The sequence below is a fragment of the Aotus nancymaae genome, unplaced genomic scaffold (genome assembly GCF_030222135.1).
Source record: "Aotus nancymaae isolate 86718 unplaced genomic scaffold, 86718_ANA_hifiasm-v0.15.2.pri h1tg000029l, whole genome shotgun sequence".
Classification (NCBI taxonomy): domain Eukaryota; kingdom Metazoa; phylum Chordata; class Mammalia; order Primates; family Aotidae; genus Aotus; species Aotus nancymaae.
In genome coordinates this window covers 76627454-76653143 of record NW_026988442.1, presented here as the reverse complement: position 1 = coordinate 76653143, position 25690 = coordinate 76627454, and the positions used below count along the sequence as shown (strand labels likewise).

At 38.5% G+C, this 25690-nt stretch overlaps 2 protein-coding genes across 8 annotated transcripts in view; one reads left to right on the top strand and one right to left on the bottom strand.

Annotated features, from left to right (window-relative positions):
• RAB3GAP1 (RAB3 GTPase activating protein catalytic subunit 1) overlaps positions 1 to 22379 on the top strand; it is a 103809-nt gene extending 81430 nt beyond the window's left edge. Inside the window, exons 18-25 of one of the 2 annotated variants that reach the window (XM_012468454.2) lie at positions 2502 to 2639; positions 5666 to 5893; positions 14762 to 14858; positions 14955 to 15058; positions 15193 to 15308; positions 17252 to 17354; positions 20640 to 20660; positions 21491 to 22379. In XM_012468454.2, the coding sequence (XP_012323877.1) occupies positions 2502 to 2639; positions 5666 to 5893; positions 14762 to 14858; positions 14955 to 15058; positions 15193 to 15308; positions 17252 to 17354; positions 20640 to 20660; positions 21491 to 21727 (1044 nt within the window). In that variant the 3' untranslated portion in view covers positions 21728 to 22379. The remainder of the gene's footprint in view (positions 1 to 2501; positions 2640 to 5665; positions 5894 to 14761; positions 14859 to 14954; positions 15059 to 15192; positions 15309 to 17251; positions 17355 to 20639; positions 20661 to 21490) is intronic. The other variant, XM_012468455.2, reaches the window with a different exon arrangement.
• The window catches only part of ZRANB3 (zinc finger RANBP2-type containing 3), a 313593-nt gene continuing 304710 nt past the window's right edge, over positions 16808 to 25690 (bottom strand). The window contains exons 22-26 of one of the 6 annotated variants that reach the window (XR_010344622.1): positions 24763 to 24851; positions 22992 to 23120; positions 21673 to 21776; positions 21457 to 21536; positions 16808 to 19611 (exon numbers count right to left, since the gene is read on the bottom strand). The gene's annotated coding sequence lies outside the window, so the exon portion shown is untranslated. Of the gene's footprint in view, positions 21537 to 21672; positions 21777 to 22991; positions 23121 to 24762; positions 24852 to 25690 lie in introns of those variants that run through there. The other 5 variants (XR_010344621.1, XR_010344624.1, XR_010344623.1 and 2 more) reach the window with 5 other exon arrangements.

Below are 25690 nucleotides of genomic sequence, written 5' to 3'. Positions count from 1 at the left end.
TACTTAAGAACTCTTTACCAGGGTCCTGAAGATATTTTCTCATGTTTTCTTTTGGAAGCTTTGTTTTGCCTATATCATTTGTGACCCACCTCAAATTGTTTGGTAAGAAGAACAGGTTAAGAGTCTGTTTTCTCCATAGGGAGATTGATGTCTTTCACCATCACTATTGAAAAGATCTGCCTTTTCCCATTGAGTGACAGTGATATCTTTGATGTAAATCAAGTGACTGTATATATGTTGGTCTATTTCTGGACTATTTATTCTGTTCCATTGGTCTCTGTTTATTCTGTGCCAATAATATACTGTCATCATTATTGCAACTTTATAATAAGTATCTGGTGGTGTAAATCTTCTAACTTCGTTATTCTTAAAAAGGAGTAATAGTTTACATTACTCTAGTTTGTTTGGGATTAAATCACATATCATATTCAAAAGCACTTGACATGTAAGTGTTCAGCAAAGTTTAATTTTTTTTATCCTTTTTCCTTCCAGGTTTTAATTAGTAGTAATCCTTTTTTTCTTTATTGAGTTGGGGTGTCACTCTGTTGCTCAGGAAGTGCAGTGGCTCAGTCATAGCTTACTGCAGCCTAAATCTCCCAGGCTCAAGCCGTCCTCCCACCTCAGCTCCGGAGTAGCTAGGATTATAGGCACCTACCACCATGCCCAGCTCCTTATTTGATGTTTTGTAGAGACAGGGTCTTGCTTTGTTGCCCAGGCTGGAGTCCCTATTTTTAATAAGCTAATAGTACATTTGTTTCCTTTATTAGAATGGGCTAATAAGCCATCTGAGAAAGTTATTTTGGAAGCTCAGACTTCTTCTTTCCTGAAATAAAAATAATACTTTTTAAATTTAGTGCTTTATTTTTCTTCAAGAAGCTGTGCTCCCTCACTTATTTCAGATCCTTGAATTTTCACATTTAAATTTATAGTCTAAATCTGGACTGACTTATTCTTCTTTCAATGTACATCTTATATATCTAGAAATTAGTTTTTATATTTTGTGTTTAGGTAAATCTAGGCTAAATTTTAGTCCATTTTAGTTTCTTATTTTAAGGTTAATTTTATTTGAATTATAATTATAAATGTACTTATATAAAATTGTTAGAATTCAAAATGATCTCAGTTGGAACCAATGTAATTTCAAGCTTTAGAAGTTAGCTCAAAATGTGCTGTTAATCAGTTGCCTACTTCACTGAAAAGTAATTCTTTATGTAGTTGCTTCATAAGAATTCAAACATACATCTGTGTTCCATTTATGTAGACTTAGATAACATAAGTTATATGGCTAGAAAAAGTTTGAAGACTTTACCCTAATATTCTAGAAGAAAAAGCCCTTAGCCAGTAGATTGGAACCAAGCTAATAATATATATATATATTTTTGAGATAGAGTCTTGCTCTGTCACCCAGGCCTGGTGCAGTGGCACGATCTCAGCTCACTGCAACCTCCACCTTCTGGGTTCAAGTGATTCTCCTGCCTTAGCCCCCCAGATAGCTGGGATTGCAGGCATACACCATGCCCAGCTAGTTTTTGTAGTTTTTTTAAATTTTTTTTTTTTTTTTTTTTTTTTTTTTTTTTTTTGAGACGGAGTCTCGCTCTTGTTACCCAGTCTGGAGTGCAATGGCACGATCTCGGCTCACCGCAACCTCCGCCTCCTGGGTTCAAGCAATTCTCCTGCCTCAGCCTCCTAAGTAGCTGGGATTACAGGCATGCGCCACCATGCCCAGCTAATTTTTTGTATTTTTAGTAGAGACGGGGTTTCACCATGTTGACCAGGATGGTCTCGATCTCTTGACCTCGTGATCCACCCGCCTCGGCCTCCCAAAGTGCTGGGATTACAGGCGTGAGCCACCGCGCCCGGCCCAGTTTTTTAAAATTTTTAAGTAGAGATGGGGTTTCGCCATGTTGGCCAGGCTGGTCTTGAACACTTGACCTCAAGTGATCCATCCACCTCAGCCTCCCAAAGTGCTGGAAATTTCAGGCATGAGCCACCGCGCCCAGCCTCAACCTAGTCATTCTTTTTTTATTTTTATTTTTTGGGTCACAGTCTCATTCTTTTGCCCAGGCTGGAGTGCAGGGGAGCAGTTCCCTCCTGTTGTTTCTGTATCAGAACATTTCTATTACTTATAATTAAAATGTTATTGTGGCTAGTGAGGACATATATAATAATAGCATTAGGACTTCATTTCTTTATCACTAGTAGGCAGGAAAATGTTGCTCAGTGGACCCAAATGCTTCTGTCTTTTACTATCAATCCTTGTCAAGGGAAACATGATAATCTTATCTGTGAGGGGGAGGAGGCCTGAAAGTGGTATTTATTTTTCCTAATTTGTTACCTTTTTTATGTAAGTTCTAAAAAACTTAACACCTTTCTCTGAATTTTTAAAAATACTCATCTTGTGACTGCTAGAGCTGAAATGATTGTTGTCTTTATTCTATTTTTATAGTACTTCTTTGTCTAAAAACGGCTGTTCGTGAGCTTTGTCCTTTTGTGCTTCACAGGAACCAGCACCTATGACAGAAGATCTGCTAGAAGAGCAGTCTGAGGTTTTAGCTAAATTAGGTACATCAGCAGAAGGGGCTCACCTCCGTGCACGCATGCAGAGTGCCTGTCTGCTCTCAGATATGGAGTCTTTTAAGGTGGGTCATACTTTCAGAGCTCTGGGGTCTATTTTGAGCTATTCTGGGATGAAACTGTGAAAGTCACTCTATAAAGTGGTATAAAGGGCTGAATGCCTTTTTGTTAAGTGTTTGGATTTCATTAGTAGTTAAACACTGCCATATCTCCCCAGAGGACATAGTCAAACTTGTTTCTTAAGTTTTAAAAAAGCAAAGATCCAATGTTATTAATAGTTGAAAGTTGAGAATAGAATCTTTTCTATATGTGGATTGGGGTGCTTTCTTCCTTTCTGTTCAGCCAATTTAATGGAAGACTTTTAGGAAACTGTTAGGATTTAACATGGGTCACTTCATTTAACAAACTTTTGAGCGCCTATTGTGTACTTTGCACTGTGATTAGATGAGTTAAGAAATACTGTGTTTACCCTCGGTTATAGTCGATCGAGGTTGTGGGAGGAGATATGTTAAGGAATTATAATGTCATGAGTTCTCTTGTGAAGGCAGGGTCAAAAAGACTGAGTCTGCTGAGTAGGTCACGAAAGGTTTCTGAGAAGAGTCACTATTTTGGATGAGTAGGCATTTGCTATCTGAAGAATATTTTAGGCTTGGATATAGGTCTGTATTTTGAACATCTAGGATTGAGGGACTGGTGATATTTGGCGTATTAGCTTAAAAACCAGGAATGAAGAAAGGACTTTTATTTTTGAAAGCAAAGGCAAGTCCATGTATATTTTAAAACCCTCAAGTGGGTAGCCCCATGGGCTACAGAGCTTCCTTTCCTACTGCTGATACTCTGAACCATCTCCTGGCCCCGGACTTCCCTCATTAACCTCATCCACTTTCCTAATCCATAGACCCTATGCAGTCCTGCTTCTGTACTGTTTAGGCCAGTGTGAGTTTTATTTTTCTCTGAAACATTTTTATGTTATTTTTAAACATATACACTCCACAAACACCAATGCCACTTTCATCCTTTTTTGCTAGCAGATTTAAGTGACAATAAAAGGGAGTCTTTTGTTTCCTGCTTATTTTACCCATCTTTACTAAATGAAAAAATCTTTAGTGAACCTCTTAAGAGCTGTGTTTTGCTTGGAGACTTAAATGATACAGAAAATCTGCCAGTTCTATGCTGCCATGTGACAAGAAAGAGATAAGTTGTTTTAAAACAAATAGTTGGTGCAATGGATAAAGAGAAGCCAGTTGGCTCTCAGGGCAAGTGTCAAACCAAAAGGTAGAGAAGGGAATTGGCTTAAGGTGTGTGTGCACAGCAGGAAATACCAGCCTCCGTAGCAGTAATTTTCCCTCTGACCTCTAGCTGCCTTCATAGTCATCTGTCCCTGTCCTGCTGCAGTGTCTTTGCAGAGGCATGCACAAGAGGACATTCTAAATAGGAACTGTGAAAGTCTTTCCCCATGGAAACGTACTGGTCCCTCTTGGTAAGTTTCTATATAGTTCCTCTAACATTGCGCTTTAGCAACACTGTGACTCATTAGACTATTTTGAACTAACCTGGGCACCTACAAATCTTTCATGACATTGTTTTAACCAGAAAACAGATAGTAATTTAAATAGCCAACTTACATATCTATCCATATGTAGAAATCATTTAAGGAAATATGTAGTTATTCTAAAATAGATATGGTTGCCTTTACTTTTGTATAGGGATGAGTTAGGATTAGGGGCTCTTGAGAGTCCCCAGAGCATTAGAAGCATACTAATATGTGCCTGGGCACACCTCAAAGTTCCAGAAGGAGAGGGTGGATTCTGGAGCATGCCCTTGTGGTACATACCTTTAATAGTAAAAAGAAGATAAGCTCAAGTGAGCCTTGGCCTTTCTTGGTATCTGTGTTCAGCCTAATATAGTAAGGACAACCAGAAGGAAGAATTTTGACATGAAATGCTTTTCTTTAATATAATCTATAATGTATGAGTTGAATATTGTTTTCTTTTGAAGTTTATGCTCTTTACTCCAGGCCTCTGGTTTCCTAAGATATTTTCATGTGGGTATGCTGTTGGCTGATTAAGATCTAGATCTTTGTACATGAATCCTGAGTCACGCAGTGTCATGAAATAATCTTGACCCACTGCTTTTACCATGGACCATATCATAAACCTTTTAAGTTTGTGTTGTTGACAGACAGTGAAGGATCTTCTAGGGGATCTGCCCTCAGGGGTATATCCTACGATGGTAAGGATGGTCAAGCTGGTAGCCCTTGAGGCCAGTGAGGTGAAACCGGTAGTTTTACCCTTCACATTTCAGACACACCATTCTCATCATGTTGGTTTTCATGCCTGTCCTTAGGACTCTACTAGTACGTCACTGGAACACTTGCAGAAAGACCTCTGTGCCTTACCACAAACACTGGGTAGCCTCATCTTTTTTTCCAGGCTTGAAGTTAGAATCACTGAAAGGTTTTTGGCATACATCATCATTAATTCTATAGAACTATCCACTTACTAAAACTTTAATCAGTTTTGTTCTAGAAGCCCGAAAAACAGTAGTTTTAATTCCAACTCCTTAACAGCACAAAACCATTAATTTGATAGTAATTTGTTATATAAAGTACAAGAATCTGATGGCAGAATAGAACGTTTTTGAGGTTAGCTGATATTTATTGCAGAACCAGCATGGATTATTGAGGAAAAGAAGAACAGAACTTCTTCATCACTGTGTTATTCTGATTATGTGGTGTATTATTTAATTTGTACTTTTCTTAGTATTGAGTAGTTATTATATTGTAATATTAAACCTAGTTGTATAACATATAATGTGTTTAAGAAAATGATTTTTACTTTCCATTGAGTTTTTAATATACAAATTCATTGAATGAAAATGTTTTCTTTTTCTATAAAGCTGAGAAAATAAAAATAAAATGCTTTTGGTACTTTAACACCTGACCTGTTTTAAAGGTGATACCAAAATTCATTTCACATATTAGATTGTGAAGATTAGATAGGCTTTTTTTGAAAATATCATTTTGCAAACAGGCTTAACAGTAACTGTTGATTTTTATTTGATTCTGCTGAATTTTTTTGTCTTATTTTAGGCAGCTAATCCAGGTTGCTTCCTGGAAGATTTTGTGAGGTGGTATTCACCCCGGGATTATATTGAAGAAGAGGTGATTGATGAAAAGGGCAACGTGGTGCTGAAAGGAGAACTGAGCGCCCGGATGAAGATTCCAAGCAATATGTGGGTAGAAGCCTGGGAAACAGCTAAGCCAATTCCTGCTAGAAGGCAAAGGAGACTCTTTGATGATACACGGGAAGCAGAAAAGGTAATTGAGGTTTCGTTCTCTAATACTAGAATGCAAATTACTATTCTTGCATTTTAGAAACTCACTATCAGACATGAGAGCTTTGGACACACTTGAGATGCAGAGCATTGAAATTCAATGAACTGTTTATAAATCTACTATTCACATTTAAGATTTTTTGCAAATAGGGCAAATAATAGGCATGCATAGTTTAAACAGACTGCTTACCATTGTATGTCTCACAATATATGTTAAAAGTGTTAAAAATGGGTATGTCCTTTGAGCTAGCAGTTCTACTACCAAACATTAAGGAAATAATGAGAAATATACAAAGATCTATGTATATAAATGATGTTCAACAAAGTTCTTAAGTGAAAAAGCAGAAACAACCAAAGTTTCCAATAATAGGGACTTGGTTCATTAAATTATGGTATATCCATTCAGTGGCCTGCTTTGCAGCTATTAGAAAACATTTAGAGTTAAGGAGAACAGTGGCACCTGCCTGATATTAAATCGCCCTGCACACCTTCCTACCTCCCCCACCCCCCAAAAAATCCCATGAAATCAATAAGTAGAGTAAATAAATCCATGCATTCAGCATTACTAAGAGGTAGAAATTACACTGACCTTCCAATTAACAGTAAGTAGAGAAATAAGCCAAATTCCAGTGGAGCTCCCGTTGTTGTAAGTCTATATAGATATAGTGAGTAGGGGGCAGGAAGGAAAAAGAGCCAAGAGATACAGAAGACTTAGATGAAGCAGAAAGTCACCTCAGAAAGATTGAGCCTAACACCACATGCCAAAATACTGAACACAGGTAGGGTTACTAGTTCACAGCACTTGCTACAGGGAAGGGGCTTGAATTTAAGCAGGACTAGAAATGGGGCCTTGGAGAAAATCAAATATACAAAGAAGGAGTGGTGTCCCTTAGGAATGATGGGAATATAAGAGGGGAAAATTAAGGATCCTGCAGATATGAAAGAAAAACAAGACAATCAGCCTCCCTCACCCCCGTCTATCCATTAAAGAAACTGCACAAGAGGGCACTTTGAAGCTATTTGTGCTACTACTAGAGAACAGACCACATCCATTTAAGAGTACTTCACAAAACAGAAAATGCAAATTAGATCATTTCAGCTAATGAAAATATTTCCCAGAAAATTAGTCATAAAGCAGAAGAAAATTGTAACATAACATTCCAAACTTAATCAGATATCCTCAAACAAGGAGGATATGAAAAAAAACCATGTTTAATCAGAAATACTAAAATCAAGAACAGAGACAGACCAAAAAAACCCACAAAGAAATGAAACCACAGCTAATTTAGCTCAGGATAGAAACAGAAGAAAAAGGCAGCCATGTAAAAAATGAAGACTAAATTACAAGAGGGCCAAGAGAGAACAGATTTATGTGTAAATTTTGTAAAAGGCATTGAAGAAAAGTGGGATAACAGCCAAGAGAATGAAAAGGAGATATAGGAGTAAAAGGAATTGAAGAGAAAGTAGTATAAATGAAAGGTAAGAAAAGTAGGAATATTCAATTCATTAGTTTCCTTTAAGGAGGAAAATCAGAACACTAAGACAGAACTAATACAGTCCCCCATGGCTTAACAAAGAGGATACGTTTTGAGAAGCTCCTTGTTAGGCAATTTTGTCATCATGCGAACATCATAGACTGTACTCACACAGACCCAGATGGTATAGCCTACCACTCACTTAGGTTCGAAAATTAATGGAATAAAAGCTTTCTGTTAAACAATACTTGGTGAAAGGGAAAAATACAAATTGAAAGTACAGAATTTTTGAAAAACAATGAGAATGAAAACTCTATATATTGGAACCTATAGGCTATACTTAAGAAGTGATGAAAGGAACTTTCATAGCCCTAAACACCTGTATCAGTAAAAACAAAAGAATGAAAATAAATGAATTAAATTTCTAACTAAAAACCATAGGGGAAAAAAGTAAAATCAAAAGAAAACAAAAGGAAGGAAATAAAAAAGGAGACAGTAATGATGTAGAGAACAGAAAAACAGATGAAATTAATGAGTTCAGTCTAGTTCTTTTAAAATCAGCAAAATAGAGAAGCCATTAGCTAATTTAATCAAGAAAAAAGGGGAAAGCACATATATAAAATAATAAGTGATAAAAAGGTCACATCTTAATAACTACTGATAGAGAGGAAATGTATGAAAAATACCACTCTGCACATCTCTGTATATATAAATTTGAAAACCAAGTTGAATTAGACAATTTCCTAGGGAAATTCCTACCAAAAATATAATTTCTATCAAAACTAACCCTAGTACAAAAAGAAAGTATAAACAAATTTTCACAAGATAGTTATCAAGGAATTGCCACATAAAAAAGAACCAGACCCAGATGGTTTCACAGGGAAATCCAACTAAATATCAAGAAACCATATAGTCGCAATACTACATAAATTATTTCAGCACACAATAATTGGAGGAAATTTTCCAGCTTCCTTCTGTGAAACAACTATAGCATTGGTACCTAAATCTGATAAAGATAGCATATTTTTAAGAATAGCAGACCAGTAATACTTAAGAAATTTAATGCAAAATCTGAAGTAAACTGACATTAATATCACTTTAAGAAAATAATATGTGTTGATCAAATGTGAGGATGATTATTTAGAAATCTGTTGATATAATTTGCTTCATTAATAGGTCTAGGCAGAAAATTATATCATTATCTCCATTTGTGCTGAAAAAGCCTTTGATAAATTTAATTTAAAACTCTTGGAAAAAAAGTGGAATAGATGGCTTCTTCCTTAAAATAAGACAATATATAGAAACTTTAGTCCTAAACACAGCATCTTAATTGGGGAAGCCGTAGGGGGTCACTAAAGTCAGGAACAAAGCAAGGATGCCTTCCATCTCCACTGCCAGTCAAAATTGTTCTGCAGGTATTAGCTAGTGTTAATTAGCAAGACAAAGCAGAGGCATGGGAGTTAGAAGAACTCTGCAGTGGTATGACAGTATACTTGGAAAAATTCAAAAAGTCAGTGTTAAAACTAATATAAATGAATTCAGCAAGGCAGTAGGATATATAGTTAACATACAGGAATCAGTAGCATTCATATACACTAATAACAATTTAGGAGATCTAAATATAATTTTCATTATAAGAGGAAAAATGGTAAAATGCTTAACAGAAAATGTTTGAAATCTTAATGAAGAAAATAAAACGCTCCTCAAAAACACACTTGAACAACAGAAAGCCCTCAAACTCCTAGGCTCAAGTGATTCTCCTGGCTCAGCTTCCCTAGTAGCTAGGAGTACAGGTGAACACCATGATGCCCAACTAATTATTTTTCTTAATTTGTTATAGAGATTAGATCTCACTGTGTTGCCCAAGCTGGTCTCAAACTCCTGGCCTGAAGCAATTCTTCTGCCTCAGCCTCCCAAAGTGCTGGGATTACAGGTGTGAGCCAGTGTGCTGGCCTATGATTTACTTATTCCAAAAAATAAATTAATAAGGATGGAAAGAGGAAAAATAACCTACACCTGAAGACAAGTTGAGACACATGAACCCATCTGTAGTTCAAATGAGTAACATAACCAAAATGACAGGGATTGGTGAAGGGAGGGAAGATCTAATTCAAGTGATTTATGGTCACATCAAATGTGTTTGACTGTATACTCTCTGTTGTGGTGGGGGATGGGACTGCAAAAAAAATCTTGAGGCTGAGGGCGGTGGCTCACACCTGTAATCCCAGTACTTTGGGAAACTGAGGCGAGTGGATTACCTGAGGTCAGGAGTTTGAGACCAGCCTAGCCAACATGGTAAAACCCCATCTCTACTAAAAATATAAAAATTAGCCAGGGGTTTTAGCACACACCTGTAATCCCAGCTACTCAAGAGGCTAAAGCAGGAGAATCGCTTGAACCTGGAAGGTGGAGGTTGCAGTGAGCCAAGATCATGCCACTCCATTCCAGCCTGGGCGACAGAATGAGACTCCATCTCAAAAAAAGAAAAAATCTTGAAATCTATTATCTAGGCTTTTTTTGTAATGATATGGGTAAAGCAATTCTGAAACTCTTTTAGATGTATTATTGGTTGAGTGAAGTGAGTAACTAAATGTGTTGGTGGTGTTGGAAGCCAGAATTTCTTACTGTGAAAGTGAGATGCAAGTATGAAATTAAGGAATGCAAGGAAGAACCCAGTGGCAATGGATTGGAATTGGAGGTATTAGTATGGACTTACAGGTTTTTAAAATATGGATAGGTTATGTGGGTATGTACATGTGTAAGTATTTGTGTATATGTATATACACAAGCATACATTTCCCAGCTTTCTTCTTAAAGAGTCTAGAAGCAATGACACCCCCATAGCAATAAGCACACATAGCTTGTTTTTTTTTTTTTTAACACATTCCTCACTAAAAGTAACCATGCTTTCCTCAAAAAAAAAAAAAAAAAAAAAATACTGATTTCACGGTTGAGGCAGGGAAGGTACAAGATAAACCTGGAACATCCTGGATTGCTAGACAGTAAGGAAGTTGCTTAAAAAAAGATGGGGTCATTTCATAGAGAGCTAACTTGAAGGGACTCAACATTGGCCAAATCTGGGACAATTTGAGTTTTAAATAGTTAAGGACAGAAGTGAATTATAAACCCTTGGAAAAAATAGGAATTCTTGGAACCATATTGATAATTTATGGATACATAAAGAACTAGGTGGGGGGAGGTCATTTCCTACAGAACAAAGATGATTGGTAAATGTAGTGGATATGTTGGAAGTCTTCATTTTGCAACCATGTCCATAGTAAAGACTGGTTCAGCAAGAATCACGAATAGATACTAAGTCTAGGTGGAAGTTTGAAGAGCATCATCTTGCATGGTTTTTAAGTGTTTCTCTACAGAATGCTTCTGCGTTGCAAGGCAAGTGGAGAAACAGGACAGTGTCTCCATAGGATGATCAAAATTAACGTCACCAATAAGGAATAAATGGAGATCGTGCACATTGGGCTGTGATACTCTGACGAACCCAACACCACTCTTATATGCTGTTTGGTCCAGGAATGCAAAATCTGAGCCTAATTGTGAGGGAACATTAGATGAACCTAAAATGAGGAACATTCTATTTTAAAGAGTTTGAAAAAAGAAAATCTACACAATTTTGGGGGCATATTAAAGACACAGGAGCCAACTGAAAGAGTTCCCAACTGGCCGACACTGGAACAATTTGAACAACAAATTAAAATAATGTTGGATTGTAACTCAGAGTACAAAATAAATATCCTTGAGTTCATACTGATATAAATAATTGATTGAATATATAAGTTAATGGGATAGAAGAGACAAATCTCCTGTGCAGAATTCTAAATGTATGTAGAGACTCCACCCTCAAGGAAGGTGAAGCTAATTCCTACTCCCTAAGTGTGTGCTACACATAGTGACTTCCTTCCAAGAGTATGGTACACAAGGAGGAAAAAGAGTAATGTTACAGTGCAGCAACCCGACTGACACTCGCTCAGCTAGGTGATGAAGGGTAACATCCACAGGCTAAGTCATATTGGCAGTATGTACTCTTGACATGATGTGATGACAGTGGCACTCTACCTCTGATCTTCCCTCCCAAACCCAGTTTAATCATGAGAAAAACATTAGATAAACCATAATTGAGGGAGTTTTTATGAAATACTTGACTAGAATTGAAAACTGTCAAGGTCAGTAAAAACAACGGAAGTCTGAGAACTGTCACAGCCAAGAGAAGCCTAGAAACATGACAGCTAAACGTATTGTGATGTCTTGAAGTGGATCCTGGAACAGGAAAATGACATTAGATAAAAACTAAAGAAACTGCATACATACATGTTGACAGCATTATTCATGATAGCCAAAAAATCGCACAAACCCAAATGTCTATCAGTGACAAATGGATAGGCCAAATATGATCTGTCCATGCAATGGAGTATCAGCCATAAAAAGGAAGGAAGCACTGGTACGTGTTAAAACTGGTACGTTACGTGTGAACCTTCTAAATATTATGCTAAGTGAAAGTAGCCAGAAACAAAGGGCCACATATTGCATCGTTCCATTTATATGAAAGGTCCAGAACAGGCAAGTCGATAGAGACAGCAAGTTAGATTAGTAGTTTCCAGCGATGGGGACTGAGAATGGGGGAAATCAGGAGTGCCTGCTTTGGAGTACTTGATTTCTTTTGGGGTAAATGAAAGAAAATGTTCTGGATTTAGGTAATGGTGATGGTAACATAGTCCTGCAGATATGCTAAAAACCACTGAAGTTATCCATTTTAAAGTGGTGAATTTTATGGTATGTGAGTTAGAGCTCAATTTTTAGAAACTAAAGAAATCTGAATACAGTATGGAATTTAGTTAGCCAAAAAGTAGGGAGGAAGAGGAGACTATATTCAAAATGTCAGTGTTATAAAAAGACAGAGTGAAAGCTGTTCCAGATTAGTTGAGATTGAAGAGCTATGACAACTAAAGGCATTGGATGATGCTTACCTAGACTTGTAGCGGTGGAGGGAAAGGGTCATAAAAGACATTATGCGGCTGGGCACAGTGGCTTACACCTGTAATCCCAGCACTTTGGGAGGCTGAAGCAGGTGGATTACCTGAGGTCAGGAGTTCAAGACCAGCCTGGTCAACATGGTGAAACCCCATCTTTACTAAAAATACAAAAATCAGCCGGGCAGCAGTGGCACGTGCCTATAGTCGTAGCGACTCGGGAGGCTGAAGCAGGAGAATTGCTGGAGCCTGGGAGGTGGAGGTTGCAGGGAGCTGAGATCGTGCCACTGCACTCCAGCCTGGGTGACGGAGAAACACCCTGTCTCAAATAAAATAAAATAAAATAATAAATAAAATAAAATAAAATAAATAAAATAAAATAAAATAAAATAAAATAAAATAAAATAAAATATAAATAAAATAAATAAAAAAATAAAATATAAAATAAAATAAATAAAATAAAATAAAATAATAAAATATAAAATAAAATAAAATAAATAAAAATAAAATAAAATAAAATAAAATAAATAAAATAATAAATAAAATAAAATACACATGGGTCAGTTGACAAAACTGCAATAAGGATAGTAGGTTAGATTACAGTTATTTTATCAGTGTTAAATTTATTGTATATAATGAGAATCATTTGCATTTTGATTACATAATAAAATATTTTTAATTTTAGGAAATACAGATATTTTGGGATAAGGGACATGAGTATGCAACTTATTCTGAAATTATTCAGAAACAAGTTTATGTCTATAGTGTGTACATACACAAGAGCACAGGGAGATGCAAGGGATCCAGAACAGAGGAGGGAGACAGTTCATATGGGAATCCAGGTAAAGAGTAATAACATATTTCATGTTATTCCTATAAATTTGTTTTTTCTCTGAGTTAAGGAAAACAAAATTCAGAAAGCTGGGTGTTAGCAAGGATGTACAACAGAGGGAATTCATTACTCTAGATAAGAATGTAAATCTGTTGAAACGCTTTGTAGGATAATTACCTTGTACATTTCCTAGTTCAGTTTTTAGGTATATATCCTAAAGTAATTGTTGTACAAGTGCCATTTGCACCAGGAAATATGTGCAACAATGTAATAGGAGCATTATTTGTAATAGCCAAAAATTGAGGAGCTATCTATCCACTATTAGTGTGGGAACATTTTAATACAGCAGTGAAAAAGCGTAAACTATAGCATGTTGGAATGGTCTATGAATCTCAAAAACAATACTGAATGAAAAAAAAGCAAGTCACTGAGGGGTATAAACAGAAACATTCCATTTATATAAAGGTTAAAACTAGAAAAAAGTGAACATATTTAAGGCTACATATGTGAAAAAACTATAAAGAAAAGCAAAAGAATGATTTGTAGTTAATTCTGGGGATGGAGGGTACACAGGAGGACTTGGAAAGGCCTGGTAACATTGTTTCCTAAGCTAGTGTTTTCTTTAAACTATTTCTAATACTCTGGTATGTATAGTATAGTTCTTCATTTAAAAAAAGTTTCAAATCAGACAAAACTCTCCAAGCCAAAAAAAAAGTCCACCACAAGTTATTAGATGAACAAAGCAAATCATAAACCAGTATGTAAGTTATTAATTTTTGTTAAGAAATTACATATGCATCTACATCTCTGTGTTTAAATGGGCTTATAAGTAGTTTGAGAGGATAAACATGAAAATGTGTTTTGGTGAAGGAAGATTGCAGGAAAATTTCTGCATCACCTGTGTTTCTTTAAATTTTGAAATCCATGAGCATTTATTAGTCAGACTCACATTATGAGATTATACTTCTTAAAATTTTGTTTATTGATATCAAAGAACTTTATATATTTATAGGGTTTATACTTCTTTTATCTTTACTACTGTTGAATAAAGAGCCTAAAGGTAGGGTCCATGTTTTGTACATACTTCTCTGTATTGTTATAATAAGAATTGGAAAAAAATTTTAAAATGTATGGAAAGTCAGAATGTTTAGAAATACTAACTGAGAAAAGCAGGTTAAAAAGCAGTATTTTACATATTTAATATTAGTATCCTTAATATGTGTATTCTGTGTTTTAAAATGAAAACACTCCACTGTTCATGATTGTTATCTCTAGGCACTGTAGTTTATTGGTGGTTTTTATTTTCTTTGTATTTTCCTTATTTGCATGTATTACATATGGAAGCCAAAAAAATATGAGAATATTTAGCATTATTAAAGATTGAAGTTCTTAGGTGCTTTCAGTAACATTATCCTCACCTTTGGGGTCGTGGCTGTCTACCTGCAGTGGGGAGTGCTGTCTTGCTAAGATGTAAGATGAGTGGCTGCGGATCTGCACTTCTGTAAGACGCTGTCATCCTTTGACACCTGCGCTGATCATATGTGTACACTATCCTTCAGGTGCTGCACTATCTGGCAATCCAGAAACCTGCAGACCTTGCTCGGCACCTGTTACCTTGTGTGATTCATGCAGCTGTACTCAAGGTAAAGGAAGAAGGTAAATGTCATGTTTAACTGATTATTAGTTCATTTCCAAAGTGAAAGTATATTTTGCTTAATTTATTTAATGATGGCTTTAATCTTTTAAAAATAGAAAGTCTGGAAAACATTTCTTCAGTTAAGAAGATCATAAAGCAGATAATATCCCATTCCAGTAAAGTTTTGCACTTCCCCAATCCGGAAGACAAGAAGCTGGAAGTAAGTTTGATGTAGTATCAGAATCTTGCCCAGTGTTCTCCTTAGTTGGCACAAATTATTTTTAAGATGCGTTTTTAAAAGGCTTTGCTTTTTTGCCATCTCCCAACGTATGCCTCTTCCTTTTCCACCGCCAGGAAATCATTCACCAGATTACTAATGTGGAAGCTCTCATTGCAAGAGCTCGGTCACTAAAAGCCAAGTTTGGAACTGAGAAATGTGAACAGGAGGAGGAAAAGGAAGATCTTGAAAGGTAATTGCTGTTTGGCTAATTCAGTTTTGTCCACAGTAGGAAAAGCCACCACTCTCTTAAGAAAAATTGTAATAGGATATTGAGACTCTTTTGTGGTACTCATATATTATTTGAAACAGGCATTGTCTAGAGACAGAAATACTTAATTATCATAGCATTTGACTTCTCCTGTATTTCTGAGCATTTGACTTCTCCTGTATTTCTGAGTCTGCCAGGTGTTTCAATTCTTCCCACTTTTAGAAACAGTCTCTCAGAGCCTCTTTTTCTAGGGATTCCTTGGTTTGCTCTTGGAGATGCAGTGTCTGAAGTTTCTTGTGGAGGAGCTGTTAACTGTGTTGCTCACCCTGCCCTAGAACTTTGTTTTCAGCTGTTACTGTTCCTTGACCACAGTGTGGGGGTGCTGAAACCATCTCCGCTTACTGTTCCTAGTTGTTTATTTTAAACAAAATTTGTGATAGCAAAGATACACCTCCTATGCACCTTGCAATTATGTTTTGAAAGAGGGACCAGATGGCTTTTCTCAGATGAGGCAAATGATCAGGGCAGTCTTTTCTCTTTATAAAACTCAACACCATTAGCAGTGGAGCTTAGATCAGTGTGAGGCCCTGTTCGTTTTTGCTCGTGTTACTTGAAAGAGTAATATTGGTTTATTTGGGTTGTTGTTTTTTGTTTTTTTTTTCTTTGAGACAGAGTCTTGCTTTGTTGCCAGGCACCAGGCTGGAGTGCAGTGGTGTGATCTCGCTTACTGCAACCTCTGCCCCCTGGGTTCAAGCAATTCTCCTGCCTCAGCCTCCCGAGTATCTGGGACTACAGGCATGCGCCACCACGCCCAGCTAATTTTTGTATTTTAGTAGAGATGGGGTTTCACCATGTTGGCCAGGATGGTCTTGATCTCTTGACCTTGTGATCCGCCTGCCTCAGCCTTCCAAAGTGCTGGGATTACAGGTGTGAGCCACCGCGCCTGGCTGCAATATTGTTTTTCTTTTTTTTTTTTAAGACGGGGTTTCAACCCGCCTTGGCCTCCAAAGTGCTTGGATTACAGGCGTGAGCCACTACGTCCAGCCGCAATATTGTCTTAATGTGTGATAAAGTGTTTCCAAATTAGCCTGTTCAGTGGCTTAAATTTGTCATCATTTAAACATTTTCATTGCCCTTTCCGTAAGAAATGGCATTATTGATGCTAAATAATTAATATTATATGACGAGGCATTTGCTCTCTTTTAACAAGTTCATGTTTGCATTTCATGTCTTTAGTTGAGTGAAATTTTCTCCCTACTTGGCTTTTGAAAATTTCTTCCTTTTAAATGAGAAGAATGAGCTCTAATTAAGGGACTCGTTTCTAAAATAGTATGAATTAGTGAGCAGGTGGTGCAGGCTTGGTGGCTTTGTGCCTTCAACTCTGTTAGTTCCACCATACGTTATCTGTGACATACCTGGAAGTTCAGTGTTTCCAGCATCTAATGGCACAGTTTACAATTGCGACTTTGCCCAACAGCAAGTCTTTTAAGCATATGTGCACACACGCGTGCACACACACACACACACCCCTTAAAAAAACAAAAACAAATATGGATCATTGCTTTTACTGGATAAATATAACTTAGTTTATGTTATCCAAATTTCTTTTCATCTTTTATTAACTAGCATTTTCTAAGCTTCTAGTCTAAAAAAAATAGAGTGAATATTTTTTCTTACACTTTGACAGAGATAGGCTTGAAAAAATTTTTATGAACATAGGTGAAAAAGCAGGAAGATTTTCAATTGAGTGGATATTAATTCCAAATGTCAGTCTATCTTGCTGTAAAATTTCACTCCAACCTTGGTGGCTCTAGCCAGTATGAGCTGGAGGATTTGTCCATAAAACTCCTGTGGGAGGATGGATGGACGCAAAGTGGCCTGGACAGCTCATTTCCACCCTTTCATTGGTTGTCTGTCTCTCCTAGGTTTGTGAGTTGCCTGCTGGAGCAGCCTGAAGTGTTAGTCACCGGTGCAGGAAGAGGACATGCTGGCAGGATCATTCACAAGCTGTTTGTGAGTGCTCAGAGGGTATGTGAGAACCATTGCTGACTCTATCATGATCTCTCCAGACCTCTGCTCTGGAAGAGGCTGTTTTAGTTCCCACACGTGGCTGATCACAGTGATGCCACCCAAGCATAAGTCTGGGCATTGGGTTTGAACACTGAAGAAACAATGACTTCTGAGCCTCGAAATCCACTTGTTTTCCTACATGTTGAATTAAAATTATAAGTGTATTCTAGGACCTACATTTTAAAAATTTTCAGAAGAGTCCAAAATCCATTGTTATAGAAGCTGGCAGGGACACAATTAGCAATGGCCAATGCTGTGCTGTAGGAAAAAATGTTTACTTACAGGTACTTTCAAATTAGAATGGAGTTCAGTTTTACCATCTTTAAAGCCCATGTAGTGCAAAGTGGATTCACAACTCAGCTTGAATTATAAATATAACTGTTCTTGTAATGGTGAAGATACCTACCTTTGAGGTTTCCTAGAAAAGAGGAAAACTTCAGATTTTTAGGGCTACGGAAACAGATTTCTGCACAGAAAGAAAGTCCAGCCTGAAAAATTATCATAATCATTACCTCTAGTAGTGAAAGTAAAGGTTTTAAAATTATATATTATCGGCTGGGTGCGGTGGCTTATGCCTGAATCTTAGCACTTTGCGAGGCCAAGGCAGGTGGATCACAAGTTCAGGAGTTCAAGACCAGCCTGGCAAACATGGTGAAACCTGTCTCTACTAAAAATACAAAAAATTAACCAGGCATGGTGGCGTGCACCTGTAATCCCAGCTACTTGGGAGGCTGAGGCAGGAGAATTGCCTGAACCCAGGAGGTGGAGGTTGCAGTGAGCGGAGATCGTGCCACTGCACTCCATCCTGGGCAACAGAGTAAGACTCCGTCTCAAAAAAAAAAAAAATTATGTAGTATCTTGGTTACTGGCTAAGGGCTCTGACACCTCACAGATAATGATCAATTCAGGGCTCATTAATATTAGTGATTCTGATAAAGGTATTATGATGTGCACTAATTACCTGCTTCCCCTTATTTACACTAGAATGACCCCTTTTTGAGAATGTAATTTTCAGAATCAAATAAGAAAAATAATTTCTATGAATCTACACATGGAGTAACAACTGGATAATCCCTGTAGAGTTGGTCTGGAGTGCAACTAGTTAATATATTCCATTTCATAGCCAAATACACTGGTAGGAGTTCTTAGCAAGAGCTAATCTTAGTTTGTTTATGGGGCAGCTCCCTAAACTTCAGAATTTCAAATTAATAACCAAATATTTATTTCCTTATAAATTAGTCTTCTAGGAAACAGTAGATGCTTGCTTTGATTTATCTTGTTTTTGTCTCTGGCATGAAAACAAGAACCAAGTTTGGTTCCACATCTGGTGATATCTACCCAGTTCACTACCCAGAAGCTTACAAGCACATTTTTTTCTTAGCCACCAATATGAATGTTCCTTATATTGCAGAAAAGTCTTTCCTCTTTGATCGTTTTTAAAAAGTGACATGTTGGCTGGTTGCGGTTGCTCACACCTGTAAACCCAGCACTTTGAGAGGCCGAAGTGGGTGGATCACCTGAGGTCAGGAGTTTAAGACCAGCCTGGCTAACATGGTGAAACCCTATCTCTACTAAAAATACAAAAATTAGCCAGGCATGGTGGTGAGCACCTGCAATCCCAGCTACTGGGGAGGCTGAGGCAGGAGAATGATTTGAACCTGGGAGGTGGAGGTTGCAGTGAGCCGAGATCATTGCCACTGCACTCCAGCCTAGGTGACAAGAGTAAATCTCCATCTCAAAAAAAAAAAAAAAGTTGTATGTTAAGAGGATTTAAAATCTGAAGTATTTATATTTTAAGTCCTGAGATTGTTGTTTTAGATAACTAAGCAAAATTATTTTCCCCAAAATAGAAATAACCTTCTTACCCCCTCTACTGACTGCAAGCAAAACTCTGACAATATGGGAAATTTTATATTTATTTATTCATTTTCTAAAGAATGGGTCTCACTCTGTTGTCCAGGCTGGAGTGCAGTGGCACGATTGTAGCTCACTGCAGCCTTGAACTCCTAGGTTTAAGCAATCCTCTCACTTCAACCTCCCAAGAAGCTGGAACCACAGGAATGCACCACCACGCACAGCTAATTTTTGTATTTTTTGTAAAGATGGGGGTCTCACTTTGTTTCCCAGGCTGATCTAGAACTCCTGGTTTCAATCCTCCTTCCTCGGCCTCCCAAAGTGCTGAGATTATAGGTGTGTGTGAGCCACTGCACCTGGCCTAGAAAATTATAAGAAAATATTAATCACATGATCTCACTACCCATTGATGATTTAATATCTAGTATATACATATGTGTATATAATTCTAAAAATGGGGTTATATTATGTAATTACTTTGTTATTCTTATTTTCTACTTAATATACTTAAGATATCTTTCAAAATCATTAAATACAGGAGCATAGTATATCATCTTTCAGTGGCCTCATCGTATAGCTAATCCCCTTAATGGATACAGAAATTGTGCATTCATCTATAGTATGTCATTTAAGAAAATATTTCAAGTTCTCAGACCTTGTAGTGAATGTCTGTAGTGAATGTTGTTATATGTAATCCATATAATAAGGATCTGGTTGGTACATTTTTAAACTTAGTTCTTGAATGTCTGGCTGAAGTAAACTGTTAGGGGTTTATTCATATGCCTTTCCATTAGCTGATACTTTGCATCAATTTTACTAGTCAAGATTTTAACAGTTTTTCTTTGAAAGTTGTGATGCAATTTCAGTTGGTGTTTTTATAGCTTATAATTTTATATAACTTTTCCTTAAAATTATAAATAGTAATAAGCCTTATGATTATAGGTATCTCTGGTATATACATACTTAAATGGAATTCAGCAAATAAATGACTGGATTTTGCTTCAGACTTGCTAGATTGAATAACTCTTAGGCACCTATTCCTAAATTCCCTGGAATATCTATTTCTCAAGACATGAGCACTTTTTTTTTTTTAAGCATCATAATTCCCAGTAGATGAGCTAGGTTTCTGTTGGTCATTTCTCCATTAAATGACACCATATGTCACCTGTTGAGCCATAGATGCATGAGTAGTAGATGTCTGCTGTAGTTGACAGCGAGGTGTGCTGTGTGTGGTGTGACTTTGTGTTGAATATTATTTTGATAGGATCATGTTCCTTAATGTAGTGCATGCTGTCTCAGAAATAATCCCAAACTCCCTTGTCTAGCCCTATTTAAACCATCTCGCTTGTTTCCCTTTCATCACTGTTTCTTTTTTCACCCTTTCTCAAGCTGACTGAATCTTCTGATGAGGTAACAAAATAGCCTTTGCCCCTCCTAGTTCCTTGTTCCTTCCCATCCCTCTAACTTCATAAGGTCATGAACACTAACCACCTCCCTCACAGTCTGGATTTGGCTTACCTCACTTGCTGATGTTTAGTGCAACATGATTTCATGTTTCCATTCCCAAAACAATTATTTTTTTTCCAAATTGATGACATTATGAAAAAAGTATAGTAATCAGAATTAAAATTTTAGGCTGTAATATGCATTTTATGTCATTTCAATGAAAAAATAGATGCCTTTGATACTGAGAACTTCTCTTTTGTGGTCATTGCTGTATGGGCCTCTGTCACTTCAGCATCACATTAGCTGTCCAGAAAGCAACACTAATGCCCCCTCTTTTAATTTGGCAAGTGAACCTTAAAAAAAATTGATTAAAAATTCTTACCCAGAGTGAAGATGAAAATCATCTTTTCACTCTGGAGAAAAACAGCTCCTTACTGGGCTGGGGCTATCAGACATAGACTTGAGTCGTTGCTGGAAGAAACACAGAAAGCAGCACAGCTCCATGGGCCTTTTTCATCAGATGTTTGAATATGGCCTTCTCTCTTCAGAGCAGATTGCCTGGCAGTCATCATCCCTCCTGTCTCCGTCTCCAGCCCGGCTGCTCATGCCGTGTTTCAAGCTTCTTGCATTTGCTGTGTAATGTGGTTTTTGAGTAATCTTACATACAGCTGACTGCATTACTGAGTTACATAGGACATTTTCATTTATTTATCATGTTAATTCATCTGTCCTTCAAAAGCATCTGAGTTTAGCATTTTACCTGCTTTTGACTTCAGCATTTGATTCTTTTCCAGGCTGCAGCCATGGCTCCACCAGAGGAGGAATTCAAGAGAATGGGCTCTGCAGAGGAAAGAAGGCAGAACTCCATGTCAGACTTCCCACCTGCTGCTGGCCGGGAATTCATTTTGCGTACCACTGTGCCGCGCCCTGCTCCCTACTCCAAAGCGCTGCCTCAGCGGATGTACAGTGTTCTCACCAAAGAGGAATTTAGACTTGCAGGTGCCTTTTCATCAGATACCTCCTTCTTCTGATTCTTCTAGCATTACTCGTTGGTGGCTTCTGAGACAGTGCTGCCTCCTCCTGCGGGAGGGAAGGTGTGCCAGGGAGAACCCGAGAGGTCTTGGAGAGGGCCCTGCCCAGTTGGGTGATCAGGAATCAAACCAGCATCGGAAAGACTTCCCAGCACCAAGCTGGAGCCGTGTTGTTTCATGGAGGGGGCAGAGAGAATGGGCTTGAGATGTTGAGAGATTTCTGCCCTAGAGATGGCCTTTGTATATGGGGGGGAAACACAAACACATCATACACTCTGTGTCCTCACCCTGGAGGGACGGTGTTCATCACATTCCCTTCTGTGACTGGCCTCTAGGCTAGCGGCTGCATTCATGGTCTGTGCAAACACTTCATGGTTCTATATATCAGCATCAAGTGTTCAAAATAAAATATCTGTTAACTCAGATTTCTGGATATTTTGGTGGTAGCTTCTAGTCCCAGAATCTGTGTTTTTAAAATACTACATGACATCTGTCTATTCAATCACCTGGTGGTCATTTTTCTTGTACTAATTAACTGTTGATGAGCATTTTGGATATTCTAGGAGAAAGCCTGTAATTTCAGTTTCTCTTTTTCATGTAACTGTAACCTAAATGTATTACTACTTCTGATAAAACTATGTATCAAATGTCACTGCAAATTAGTTTTATATCTATCTTGTGAGATTTGTCTTATTTTCCTTTTGGTTGCCATGTAAGTCATCACCCTGAAAATCATCTCCCTCCCCTTCTCTTGCTGTACGGCATGCATTCTTTTTCTGTGGTTGCTGGCTGCGTACTGTATTTAACGAAGAAGTAGAGAACAGCACATGCAAAAATACAGTCTGGGAACCTAGAGACTCTCATGCAGATAGTATCATTTGGTATATGCACTAATGCAGTGAGTAGAGGATTATTTTAACACTATTTTACTTTGTATTATTTTAGTTAAAATAATCTATGGGGAGGTGTAGCCCCCAGTAAGAGAATAACATCACCACATTTCTAGTTACATGGAGATCAACATGTATTATGTCTGTGTTGCTAGATGGTCTCTGCTTGGTAATCTTATTTTTAGGCCTGAAATTTCCACTTCAATGCAGAGTAAAAATGATTATACTGAAGCATAAACATAGAGAAAGGGCTGCCTCGAGGGAAGTCTGAGAAGGTCAGTTCCCCTTATAGCACTTTGGTAGCAGGGTGGGTGCACTTACTTAAAACTTGCCCCAAGCCAGGTGGGGTTTGGGTTTCCTGCACTGTTCCTTACCAGGCATTGGTGGACAGGATGTGGAGGGATGGAAAGCCATGAAGCAGCCTCCAGTTTGCCTCAGTCCAACAGGTGGCCCTGTCCACTGTCCTGGCCCCTACGCCCAACAATTCCTTTCTTCTGAGCACACTGTAACAGATAGATAGGGGTGGGTGGATGGATGGATGGGTAGACGGATGCCTTGATGCCTCTATACCTCTATGGCAAAAGAGGCCCCACTCTTGTGTTTAAATCTTCTGGCCTGTAACTTTCGCCCATTGGGCGTCATGAGACTACACTTGAGAATATTAGCTCCTGGAAGCCCAAGGACTCTGCCGCTGGCATTTCTCTGGCTCTTAAAAGTGGGACTTGGCTAGTTCTTGAAACACAAGCTCAAGCTACTTCATCTAAGCACAACTTCTCTGCTAGCTCTGCCCCTGGTAGCTTGTGGTATCTAACAGGTGATCATGGATAGATCCCTCCAAAGTGAACAGTTGCCCCTCCTGCAGGGAGCGTTCTTGGCCTTAGCTTAGCAGCCAAGGAAGCAGCTGAACCAGAAGACCCCAGCTTGGGACTCCATCTGGAGAGGGTGGGGACGTGGCCCAGCCCCTCAGGGTTGGGGCCCCGCCACCAGCCCACACAAAAGCCCCATGGCAGGAATCCTGGTGACCCGTGCTCTGGAATGGCCCCTACTCTTCAACATGTGCCCCAAAATGGGATGGTGTCCCAGGAGGCGGTCCCCGTCCCTCACTCATCCAGGAGTCACCAGGTCTGCCTGTGTGTGGGGCCAGGGCCTTGCCTTAAACCGCTTCTTCTACAGACACCTTTGCTTCTGTTAAACTTTGCTTTGGAAAGGTGGCCTCGGCTGTGGTCGGACAGTCTGACCTGGGTAATCAGTGATGGGACACACTCAAAACTCTTCCAAAGCCCTCCAGCCACAGGACGATTTGAGTAAATAATGACTTGTCGAGGCTATGTGTACATATTCCTCTTTCTCAGCCCTATTTTGGCCCAAAACACTATTTTTTGCCTGTGTTACATAACGAAGGAAACTGCATTCTTAGTAACCACTGTCACTCTGCTGTGTTACCTTGCTTATATGAAAAAAGGAAATATTTTTAGAGTGTGAATTTCCCAAACGTCCTCAACTATTCTTGGATTGAAGTTACTAAGTCATGAAGGGAGTGCGATGGTGGGAGGCCCAGCCATCTCTGAGGCTGTGGCTGAGTCCCATCTGAGGGCTTCTGTTGCCACTGAGGCTGCGTTGAGACATGCCCTATCCTGCCCTGTCCCTGTGGCAGGTGGCTCTCTTTGCACAGGGCTTCCCACTGTCAGCAGTGGATTCTAGAGCCTAGGAATACTCTTCATTGATTTTCTTGACTCCTGTTGTTACTTTGGGGAAAAAAACGCCAGCAATGGCCTGTCCTCTTAGGGACTCAAGTAGGACACAGAAATCCCCATTGGGGGTCCAGGGGAGCAAGCTGCCTAGAATAAGCACATAGGCTCCCTCCCTGCCACTGAGGGACATGGTAGGAAGGCTTCCCTGACACAGATGTTAGCAGGGTTAATGCTGTCCCATCAGTAAAGCAAACCTGTCCAAAATGGTCAGGGGTTTCAGGCCTTGCCATCTGGCTGGAGAGCCAGACATGTTTCTTTAGGGTGTTTATCAGCTCCCCAGGTATGTCCTGGTAGACAGCTGCTCCCAGGAGCTGGCGTAGAAACAAACCTGCAGGAAAAGCCGGCCCACTCCAGGCATGTGGCAGCTGCTGGCAGGAGCCCAGCAAGGACCTACCTGGGTCATAATGGAAGCAATGCAACCAAAAATCCTTGATCGAGCCAGGACAGACGTGGCCTCATCACTGAAGATTCCATCTGAGACCTCTGCAAATAATCCAAATTGTATATGCTCTTAGAGCAGCTAATTTTCTCACAGTTAAATAAAATCTGTCTTAAGTGGAAATTATGAGTGGCCCATCCCCCTGCTACCCACTTAACTTTTCCTTTCTTTTGTGTGCTCTGATGGAGAGAGAAGACAAAAGCTGTGTGGGGTCACTTCTCAGGACAGAACTTGGCAACATGGCCATAGAGGTGATTTAGTGGATACATTTTCAATTAAGAGGCTCTCAAAGTTGAATTCTAGGTTTTCACATTTGAACTCTATCAGACGTGGTAGAGAGCTACTGATAAATTTGGCAAAAGATATGCAAGGTTCCCAGAGACAAAATCATGAGACTTTATTGAAAAATTAAAAGACATGAGAATGTCAATATTGCTATGGTCATATTATTTTGGTAACGTACCATTGTTCTTGTACAGAAAGATAAGGTACCATGATGTCCATTCTTCCCACAATGACATACAATTCCAAACAAAATCCCTGAAATACTTTTTTTGGTGGAATTAGAATGGTCGAATCTGAATTGTATATGGAAGTGTAAAAGGCCATGAACAACCAAGTGATTCCTGAAGAATAATAAGGTCGTGGATATTGCTCTATAAGATAGTAGACTTACTGTAATTCCATACTATAAAAGATTATGGTTCTACCCTGATCCACAATCCCACTACAGGGTGTCTATCCAAAGGAAAGGAAATCAGCATATCAAAGAAATATCTGCACTCCCGTGTTTATTGCAGCACTGTTCACAACAGCCAAGATGTGGAATCAACCAAAGTGTCCATCGGCAGATGGATGAATTAAAAAAATGTGATGCATGGCC